Source organism: Miscanthus floridulus, chromosome 11 (genome assembly GCF_019320115.1).
Source record: "Miscanthus floridulus cultivar M001 chromosome 11, ASM1932011v1, whole genome shotgun sequence".
Taxonomy (NCBI): domain Eukaryota; kingdom Viridiplantae; phylum Streptophyta; class Magnoliopsida; order Poales; family Poaceae; genus Miscanthus; species Miscanthus floridulus.
The window spans coordinates 67,205,343-67,216,559 of NC_089590.1; the positions used below are offsets into that span (position 1 = coordinate 67,205,343).

Genomic DNA, 11,217 nt, shown 5'->3' on the forward strand with positions numbered 1-11,217 from the left:
AGGGCCCAACCTCACATTATAAATAACTCTACACTCCTAACATATACACCTCCACCACCATAAACCACCTCCATCACTACCATCTCCGCAAACAAGCTCCACCATCCACCTCACCTATACCCCAAAGTTATTAGGGCTTGCTGAGTACTTTATGTACTCAATCCCCTCCATTCTATATTTTTAGGAGTGAAGCTACAAGAGTACGTACAAGGTTGGAGCTATTGAAGCCATGTCAGGATGGTACCATAGGAGTATAGATGAAGACGGAGCCATACGACTATGTTAGGGAGATATACTAGGACTACCAGGAATACACTGTAGGAATGAGCTTAAGGATATGGTTTACGTCCGCACTCCAAGTTACCTGGAGGAATGGAGCCACGACGACGTAGGACTGCTGTGTGTCAGAACACTGATATATGATATAAGGCCAATAGCCCAAGCCATGTAAACACGAACCCTGTAATGTGATTTTCCCCCATTAGCAATAAAAGTATGATTTTTTATATCAATCTTGTTCGAATTGTGCATATCAGCTACTTAGGGGCCCTAAATTAGGGGGCTGCCACGAATTGAGGGGGTACCAAATCCATGAAATCATCTTTTAATTATTTCATGTTAATAAGAACTGCAATATACTTCAATAAACATGTTAGTTCCTAAATTGGATGTCACTAATACACCAAAACTCACGGCGGAGGCAAATGCACTTTCAGCAATTTAGATACAAGATAATAACTTTATGTATTTTTTATAGTGACAAAGATGTGTAATTTTCTATCAAATTAAAGGCTAGATGTTTTTTATTATTATGAAAGTTTCTAGAATTTATCTTTTTCCTGGCGCGTATAGTGATATGGTGCCTCTGTTGGAGCCTCGCTCAACTAATAACAGTAAGATATGATTTGGGTTTTCAAATTTGATACTTGAAATTTGTCTTGACAAAATAGTACCCGATATTTCAGTAATTGAAATTTCGGCTCTGGATTCGAGTATTCCCAAACTACCCGAAATCAATAAAACTGTACAAATATTTAGATGAGATAGAACTCTACAAATGCAAGTCAAAGTAATATAAACAATAGCTCTTAGTAGTATTTTAGAACAAAAAACACGAGCGCTAAACATAGATAAATGTGTCCCAATGACATCACAATTAATTAACATTAGAAAATGCTCTATCAGTCGAATCTCATATAGTACTAAATAGTACATAGGCTTCGACTATTTTGGGTAAAACAGGTACTGCGACCTAATACCCGAATTACCAGAACTAAAGTTGAGTTTTCAAACTTACTATCCGAAGCAGGTACTTTGAGTTCGGGAATTTTGGATTCGCATCCGGGTTTGAATTTTGGTTATCGGGTTTTATATCTATCGAGACCGGGCGCAGACGTGCAGTGTATTATTGTGGTCGTGTGACTAGGACGTATGAACGGCGTCACGGCGAGCACGGGGACTGGGGATTGCTGCGAAGTCTATAGGCTACCCGCCGTCATGGCGCGTCTCTTCTTCCTCCTTCTCTTTCCCCTCCTCTTCTCCTCCGTCACCGGGCTCAGGCGCAGCGACTTCCCGCCGTCCTTCCTCTTCGGCGCCGGCACGTCGGCTTACCAGGTACGGGCCGTACGGCAGCCGTTGCCGAGCTCAGCAAGCTAGCTCTAAACGCACGCTTGCATGTAGTCTGCATAGTTTATATGACTCGATTGAGCTGCGTGCCGTCGTCATATTTTCATTACAATCTGCAAACTGGAGGTGGAAGCCAGGTTCCTTGGACCGGCTAGTTGCTCTGCTATGGCCGTGTGTATCATTGTCCTTCTGCCGTTTCCCCTGTTGCTACTCAATGGAACCTTTCAATTTTTGTTTTGCTGATCTGGATCATACCTACAGTGCCTGATGACATAGTATGTTTGGATACTTTTCTCCTCTGTTGTTTTCCATTAATTCCTTCTTATTATGACTATCTTCTACATCTCATTTTAGATTGAAGGCGCCTACCTAGAAGACAACAAGGGCCTGAACAATTGGGATGTCTTCACCCATATTCAAGGTGCTTCCATAGGTCTCAGTTATGGATACTGATGATCTTAGCCATCTAAGCAAGCCAATAATAAGAAGTATAAGCAAACTATGGCGGCCTTGAGTGGAAGTAGCCACTATTATATAGTTAAGGACATTCTAGAACAAGCGATTCTTGAGGATATTTTCAGTGCTTTTGTTGAAATTACTTGGAGATGTGTCCATTTAGGAGGTCATTGCACACTGCACTTTCCTCTTTCATGTTTTTGTCTCAGTTAGAGGATCATTTCACGCTCTTGAATCAGAGGAGGAAGTGAATATTTTTGGCCAATGAATGCAACTTTAAATTTGTTTAGAATTGGGAGGGGCTTAGCCGCTTAGGAAATAAGGGCCACAGAACGACTTGGCTCCGCTTACGCCACGTTACGTTAATTTGGGGAGGTAATGAGAAGCTGTCCAGATGGGGCCAATGATGACAGTGATGCCTGTCGCAAAGCCCGCACTGGAGCCACCCAACCCAATAGCCAGCTAGGACAATTTTCTGCACGTGACTGCCCAGCTATAAACACGTGCGCTTAGGCTGTGTGCATCCAAACTAGTTATGCATAGGCCTATGTTTTAAGATCCTTATATCAACTCGATGTAATAAACTTGAAATTAATAAAGCTTTTCTTATCGAAAAAATAAACATGTGCACTTTAAAAATCACAGACATGCTTGGTTTTGTTGCCTGTCTTAGTCTTGGCTATTAATAAAAAATCAGGAAAGATTGTGGATGGAAGCAATGGTGACGTGGCCGCTGACCATTATCATCGATACAAGGTAAAGCATCATCAGAAAGATAAAAGACATTTTATCAGTGCTCATGCATTTTTTAACCCTGCATAATCAGTAAGACGAGGGGGTCGGCAGTTCCCTCCAAAAAATAAAATCTCACTCAAAGTCGGCTTTGGCAGGAGGACATAGAAATGATGCATTCGATTGGCCTCGACTCTTACAGATTCTCATTGTCCTGGTCGAGAATACTTCCAAGTGAGCGCATTCTCAGAATCTCATGTGTTACACCAACTGTCAATGCCTTTTGGCCGAGCTCCAACCCATCGGGGAGCAGATTGCACGGAGTCCTTTAGTACCACCGTTTAACTTACATTACATGCTTACCTTTCAAATATTCCTGGTCAGAGGGTCGCTTCGGAGATGTTAATCCGGCAGGCGTTAAATTCTACAACAGTCTCATTAACGGCATGCTACAAAAAGGTACATATGCCTTCTTTGTTCTGTTAATATGTGGCCAGCGCCTCCCTCCACAAATGCCACCCTGCAAAACAAGCAAGTCTTTCAGTTCAGTTTTTTCTATCTGGGCCAACAGTCTGGCACTTGATACGCTTGGTTTGCAGGGATACAACCATTTGTGACGATCAACCACTATGACATACCCGAGGAACTCCAACAAAGATACGGCTCCTGGTTGAGCCCAGAGATTCAGTAAGCCCATATTATAGCTTTATCTACAAAGGTTTCCCAATAATTTCTAAGATAAATGTCACCGCACCAAGATGCAGTAAGCTCATATGTGGTTTCTGCATTTCTGTTCAGGGAGGACTTCACCTACTTTGCTGAGCTTTGCTTCAAGATGTTTGGTGACCGAGTAAAGCATTGGGCTACATTCAATGAGCCAAACCTTATGGCAAAGCTCGCATACTTCAACGGCAAATATCCACCAAGCCACTGTTCCAAGCCATTTGGGAAATGCGATTCTGGGAATTCATCAACTGAGCCCTACATTGCAGCGCATAACATGATATTAGCTCATGCAAAGACGGTCAACATCTACAGAAAGAATTACAAGGTACAAAATACACATTTGGATCAAAAGGGAGTGGGGACTAACCGTGTGCTTGCTCTTAAATCCTCATGGAAGTTGTATAAGTTGTTTTTGATAGGATCCTTGATCCTACCGTGGCTGCGAAGAGCGTAGGGATGGGAGGTTTGAGGTCGGGGCGAAGGAGGCGGCAGCTGGGGCGCCGTGGTTGAGCAGGGAGGCGGCGACTGATGCCCTAGGGGCTTACGTGTGAAAGAGGGCAGGGGGCAGGGATGATCACGTAATGGCCCTTGAGACCAGGCAAATAACTTTTGCCTTGCTTGATTAATTCCAAACTGTCAATGGGGTATTTATCCCTTCCAATACAATCCAATCACAATTCTATAATTAAGGAAATACCAAATTATCTAATAGGGAGAGCTTCCTGGGCTCCTAGCCCCCTCCTGGGCCGCTGGCCAGCCTAGCCATTGGGCCGGGCTCGGCGTTGATACATGACGCCGGTCATATAACATCTCTCCCCGCCTCTTCAAACAGCTCGTCCTCGAGCTGAATGTCAGGGTAGTGGTCCTTGAAGTCCTACAGGGGCTCCCAAGTTGCATCATCTGAAGGTAGGCCCTGCCACTAGACCAACACATGCTAGACGCCCCGGCGAAGCTGGGCGCGGAGCACGCGGTCCGGGGCTGGCAGCAACCGGCCATCTTGTACTGAAGGCACCGGTGGTGGAGTCACCGGATGGTCTCCTTTGAAAGGCTTGAGCAGCCCAACATGGAAGACGTCATGGAGACGGGCGCCCTCTGGCAAACGAAGGCGATAAGCCACCGTGCCAATGCACTCCAGCACCTAGAAGGGGCCGGCAAAGCATGGGCCGAGCTTGCAGGTGGGGCAAGACTCCAGTGAGCACGTCGGCCGGTGAAGAAAACAGAGCCACACCCAGTCGCCCACCGCGAACTCTAGTTCACGGTGATGCTCGTCAGTAGTGTCGCTTGGCGTACTGCTGCGCCTAGGAGAAGACGTTCACGAACCTCCTCAAGGAAGGCGTCGCGATCCCAAAGTAGTTGTCCACCGCCTCGGTCTGAGAGGTCCCTACATTATGTGGGACTAGAGGACGGGGGCAGCCGACGTAGACCACCTGGAAGGGCTTGTTGCGCTAGCACGTGGCGTAGGCCCAAACAAAGTCCTAGACGAGCACGCGATCACCTGGGATGTAGAAAGTCATTGCGTAGGCAGTAGAGGGTCTTTTGAATGCCCTCGTGGCCAGCGGAATGGGCCAGCGCAATCACCTCATGGCTCAAGTCGTGTAGAGTTGGCACGAAGATCTGCTTGTCGTGGAGGAGGAAGCCGTCATGTGCTGACCAGGGCACCCCGCTGGAGGCGTCCAACAGCTACCGCTGAATGTGGTCGGCCTCTGTGTCAGTCGTTGTGGCGACGCAAATGTCATCGAGGATCTTGACAGAGGGACCCATCAGGGCCTGTAGCGCCACGACAGAGGCCGCTGTGTCAGCAGACTTAGCGACGGCGGCAGCGTCACAGCGAGAGAGGGTGTCGGCCACCGAGTAGAGGCACCCTAGGCGGTACTCCACCACGAAGTCAAACCCGAACAACTTATAGATCCACTAGTGCTGGGGCACCGTGGACAGCCGCTAGTCCAGGAGGAACTTCAGGCTGTAGTGGTCAGTGCGGACGCAGAAGCGGCAGCCCCAAAGATACGGCCGCCAGTGTCGTACAGCTTGAACGAGACCGATCAGCTCACGCTCGTAGGCCGCCAGCTTGTGGTGGCGGGCGGCAAATGGCCGGCTAAAGAAGGCTAGGGGCCCGGCCCCCTGGTGTAGAACCTCGCCGAACCCAGTGCCCGACGCGTCGCAGTCGACGATGAACTGCTGGTCGAAGTCCGGCATCTGCAGAACCGGACTGGAGGAGAGGGCGCGCTTGAGCACCGTGAAGGCCTCAACAGCCTCCGGCGTCCAGGCGAACACCTCATTGCGTAGCAAGCAAGTGAGCGGCGTGGCGATGGTGCCGAAGTCCTAGATGAACTTCCAGTAGTACCCAGCCAGCCCAAGAAGCCACGCACGCCGCGTGGAGAGTGGGGCTCCGACCAGGAGGTGACCTCGTCCACCTTGTCGCTGTCCATCGTGACCCCATCAGCTGAGATGACATGGCCAAGGTAGGTGACCGAGGGCGCGCCAAAGGTGCACTTCGACCTCTTGAGGAAGAGGTCGTGGGCGTGCAGGGTGTCAAAGATGAGGCGGGCGTGCTACAGGTACTCGGACCACGATGAGCTATAGATCAAAATGTCATCGAAGAAGATGAGCACAAACCTGCGGAGGAATGGCCGGAGGACGTCGTTCATGGGTGCCTAGAATGTGGCTGGCGTATTGGAGAGACCTAAGGGCATGATGAGAAACACAAAGTGCCCATGGTGTGTAAGGAACGTCGTCTTCTCAATGTCCTCCGGGTGCATCCGAACCTGGTGGTACCCAGGACCGCAAATCCAAGCTTGGTGAAGAATCTGGCGCCATGGAGCTCATCCAAGAGCTCGTCAACCACTAGGACCAGGACCCATTCGTCTTCTTGACAATGCTAGAACCGGTGAAGAGAATGGGGAGGTGCTGGCTGCGGGTGATGCCCTGCTCCATCATGGTAGCACACTGGCGCTCAAGCTCATCCTTCTGAAGCTGAGGGTACCGGTAGGGGCAGACATCCACCAGCGCTATACCTAGGCAACAAGTGGATCTGGTGGTTGTAAGGGTGCACCGAAGGGAGCCCGCCAGGCTCATCGAAGATCGCCCCTTACTGTTGGAGCAGGCGATCCAGCAGGGGACTGTTGTGGGTCGCCGACCACAGCGTGGAGGGCGGGCTCACGAATGTCATTGCGCGGTGAGCCAATGCCCTTCCAGATGACGCACCGATCGCCCCACCGGAAGGACATGCAAAGGTCCTCGAAATCCCATAGGATAGGCCCCAGTGTCGTGGAGGTAGTCAACGCTGAGGATGAGGTCGAAATAGCCCAAGTCGATGCCGAAACAACTGATAGCAAAGTCCTCCTTGCCGATGCGCATGGCCACGTTGTGGGCCACGCCGGTGCAGGCCACGCGGTCGCCGTTGGCCACCGTGACTCACATGTTGCTATCCCCTATGACCAGCCCGATGCAGCGCATGACACCTACGTTGATGAAGTTGTGGGTCAAGCCGCTGTTCGAGGAGGGCAAGGAGCTTGTGACCGTGGATGTAGACGTGGAGGTGCATAGTCTCCTCGGTGCGGATGCCTATGAGGGCGTAGAGGGAGACAACCAGGTCAATGGGTGGCTCCTCCTCCAGGGCCGCCATGACAGCCGCTTTGGCCGCCACATCAGTCGATGGGGTCATCCACCAGGAAGTCGACGGACTCCAAGAAGAACAGGCATGGGCACTGATGGCCCTGTACATAGGGCTCATCGCAGTTGAAGCATAGCCCTTGACGGCGGTGTTCCAGCATCTCAGTTGGCGTCAGGCGACAAAAGAGCCGCTATGGTGCAGTCTGTGCTGGTGCCGGTTGCTACTGCTGGTCGGGTGCGGCTACTCCAGGCGTGGCGGCGCCGAGCGCCGGGACACGCGCGGGTGGAGCGGGCAGCGCCAACTGCTGTCACTAGGGGGCATGCTGGGCACTGCACTGGAAGCCTGCTGGATGGCCGGCGCTCGTACGGCCGAGCCAAGTGCATCGCCGTATGCAAGTCCTGGGGCTCCCGAAGTTCGACGTCGATGTAGATGTGCTCCGGAAGGCCCCCCACGAATAAGTCCGCCTTCTAGCGCGCCTCCCTGTTGGCATTGTGGTAGACCAGGGCATTGAAACGCTCCTGGTAGTCCTCCACCGTATGGTGGAAGGGCAACCGTGCCAGCTCGGAGAGGCAGTTGCAACGGACCGGACGCCAAAATGGAGATGACACAAGTCCTTAAAGCGCTCCCAAGAAGGTACGCCCTCATCCTGTTCTAGGGCATAGTACCACATCTTGGCAGTGCCACGAAGGTGGTACGACACGAGCCAGACGCGATCCGAAGTGAGCGTGCGCTGCCCCCTAAAGAATTGCTCGTAGTGGGTGAGCCAATTCAGGGGTCCTCCGTGCCATCATAGAAAGTGAAATCCAGCTTGCTGAAGCGCGGGACACCCAATCCGGTGGACAGCCCGGGTGCAGGTGGCGGCACCGGGGCGGTGTAGTGTGGAAACGTCGGCGTGGGTGCGCCGAAAAATTGGGCAGCGGGAATGGCGAGGGTGGAAACTGAAGTAGGTGGATGGGAACCCCAGAGGATGGGGCTGGGGCAGTGGACAGCGTAGTATGCGGAGCGGCAGTAGAAAAGGCGGCGGCGGCGGTGGTGGTGGTGGTGGGTATGGCGGTGGTGGTGGAGTACGTTGACAGCGCCGTCGTGCCATAGCCCGGCACCCCATAGGGAAAGCTCAAGGGCATGGCGCCCATAGATGAAGACGCCTGGTGGCTCTCCACGGTGGCTAGGTGTGAGGTGATGGACGCCTGCCTGCGGGTTGAGGTTGGCCAGCTACTAGACAACCTCAGAGAGGGTCTTCGTGATGGTGTCGAGGGTGGCGGGCGGCGCTATCGGCGGCACAAGCGGTGGAACCGGCGGCGCGGAGGTCACCGTGGCAGAAGCGTTGGAACCTAACATCGCCGATACCATATTGATAGGATCCTGGATCCTACCGCGGCTGTGAAGAGCGTAGGGATGGGAGGTTTGAGGTCAGAGGGCGAGGGAGGCGGCGCTAGGGGCGCCGTGGTTGAGCAGGGAGGCGGCGGCTGATGCCCTAGGGGCTTACGTGAGGAAGAGGGCAGGGGGCAGGATGATCACGTAATGGCCCTTGAGGCCAGACAAATAACTTTTGCCTTGCTTGATTAATTCCAAACTGTCACAGAGGTATTTATCCCTTCCAATCTAATCCAATCACAATCCTATAATTAAGGAAATAGCAAAATATCTAATAGGGAGAGCTTCCTGGGCTCCAAGCCCCTCCTGGGCCGCTGGCCAGCCTAGCCACTGGGCCGGGCTCGGCAGTTGATACGTGACGGTGGTCATAACAGTTTTCCTCGTTCTCCATCATTCTCAGACCAAGCAAGGTGGCTCAGTTGGAATTACAGTATATATGAGATGGTATGAACCACTGAGGAATATCACAGACGACCACTTGGCAGTAAGCCGAGCACAGTCTTTCGAAGCTCCATGGTATCAGATGATTCAGTAACCTTCCATCACTAGTATTTTACTATTGGAACTGACTTTCTTGGTCTTCGCGATTGAATTCTCACTTGAAGTATATGCTAAAACAGGTTCCTGGATCCCTTGTTCTTTGGTGACTATCCTCACCAAATGCGCCAAATCTTAGGTCCAAACTTGCCGGAATTCACAGAAGGAGAGAAGCAACTAATGAAAAACCAAATTGACTTCATCGGAGTAAATCACTACAAAACATTATATGTCAAGGATTGCGTATATTCTCTATGTGACTTGGACACCTACGCTGGTGATGCTTTAGTTTCTGAATCAGCAGAACGAAATGGGATACCCATTGGAAAACCGGTAAAAGTCGGCACTGTACATTGCATTATTCTATGCAACAAGAATCCTACTTCCAAATTGATTTTGCACAACCTAACACTGCTAAATTGATATTGCAGACACCGGTTGCAAACAACTATGTGGTTCCAAGCTCTATGGAGAAGTTGGTCTTGTATTTAAAGCAGAGATATAAAAGCATACCTTTGTACATCACAGAGAATGGTAGGTTACTAGGTTTGGCGAAATCTACATATTAGCTACAAAACATATGCCTTTGTACAGAACAATGGATCAGTTCTATGCATCTTTATATATAGTACACTGGTACAATAATAATATCTGTATGGACCTCTTGATCTCCCTTTTTGGTCTTTCAGGTTATGCCCAAATAGGCAATAGTAGCACCACAGCAGAAGAATTAATTAATGATACTGAAAGGTCAAGTTACATTCGTGACTACCTCACTTACTTGAGCTTTGCAATAAGGTTGTTGCATTCCTCAATTATCTTTTCATGTAAACTGCTCTGCAGCCAGGTAATAACAAAACTTTGCTACTTCTGTGCAGGAAAGGAGCAGATGTGAGAGGTTATTTCGTGTGGTCTTTGATGGATAACTTCGAATGGCTCTCTGGTTACACCACAAAGTATGGTCTTTATCATGTGGATTTCAAGTCACTAAAGCGAACACCAAAACTGTCTGCTAAATGGTACAGCAAGTTTATCAAGGGCTATGAACAGATAGAGATGGCCTCTGGAGAATCACCTAAGCATATGGTATCCTAGCACAGAAATACATAATTCTCAAGGTCTATATATGTACAATACTCAGTGATTTGATAAAGATGTTTGCACAGGAAATTATTTTGTAAATTTCCTCGTGTCCATGTATGCCAGTGCCATAAACTCTCAACCATTTTTTTAATCAAATATGCATCTAAAGGGAGTTTACTAAAAAGAAAGAAGCAGAGTGCATAATCTGACCATCCTCCTTCCTGGTTCAGAATCCCGCAAATGTATTACTAATATAGCAATAACATGAGGATGGTAACAAGATAATTGCATTTTTATGATGGTTACCTGCGCTTGGTCTATATGTCCATGTTTTGGTGAAATTCTAGCTTATCAGGGACTGAGAACTCATTGTGAATTCATCAACTATAAATTGCACACATAACTAGTGGCTATCTGCATTAAAATGTGCATTATGCAGTGTGTTAGAAATGTGTCGAATATTTATTTGTACTAATGGGGGTTACGGTGGACTTGTGTTGTAATTAGCAGTATAGGGTTAGGTGAGCTAGGTGTTGGCTCTTGTAATCCGGCCTCTCTATAAAAGGAGGAGGGGGCTGCACTTGTAACCCACTTGAGTCACGAGAGTGAGAAGCAACACAGAGTGACAGGCTTGCGTGGGGTGCCGGCGGCTTTGGCCGGCTCCCCGGGCAGCCGGTGTCGCGGTTTCGGGGGGAGCGCCCATAAGCATGTCCCGGGGATGTAGGCTTCGACCGAACCTCGCGTTACCAAATATCGAGTCTCTTATGCAGTGTGTGTGATCTCTCGTGAGCATCTCGCCTAGGTAGATCCAAGCTAGGCGCCAATGTATCACAACAGTTGGTATCAAGAGCTCCAGGTTGATTTATTTGAGGATCTTAGGAGGCGAGGGAAGAGGTGAATACTCGAGGATCTTGCTCAACGGGTGCCGCGGTGCTGCTTAGGGCGGCACAAGGTGGAGCATGGCGGCGACCAGTGCTCTAGTCGGTGGTGTCAGACACTCTAGGCAAGAGGCCTAGACTGTCCTATGGGCTGCAGTCGGACCGACATAGTGCCCGGTGACGGCGGTGCAAGAG

The 11,217-nt window shown here is 50.0% G+C and overlaps 1 protein-coding gene across 5 annotated transcripts; it reads left to right on the top strand.

Moving 5' to 3' along the window:
- Positions 1–1,413: 1,413 nt before the first annotated feature.
- LOC136491097 (probable inactive beta-glucosidase 14) lies at positions 1,414–10,359 on the top strand. Of its 5 annotated transcripts, none has more exons than XM_066487321.1 (12): positions 1,414–1,500; positions 1,981–2,047; positions 2,756–2,838; positions 2,973–3,048; positions 3,199–3,273; positions 3,414–3,501; positions 3,613–3,865; positions 8,925–9,040; positions 9,145–9,394; positions 9,493–9,595; positions 9,751–9,859; positions 9,940–10,359. In XM_066487321.1, exons 1-12 carry the CDS (start codon positions 1,432–1,434, stop codon positions 10,154–10,156), a joined length of 1,506 nt encoding a protein of 501 aa, XP_066343418.1. In that variant the 5' UTR covers positions 1,414–1,431; the 3' UTR covers positions 10,157–10,359. The 5 variants fall into 5 exon arrangements, with proteins under 5 accessions (XP_066343418.1, XP_066343419.1, XP_066343415.1 ...); XM_066487322.1 differs by having other exon boundaries at positions 2,780–2,838; XM_066487318.1 differs by having other exon boundaries at positions 1,416–1,614.
- The last annotated feature ends 858 nt before the right edge of the window (positions 10,360–11,217 follow it).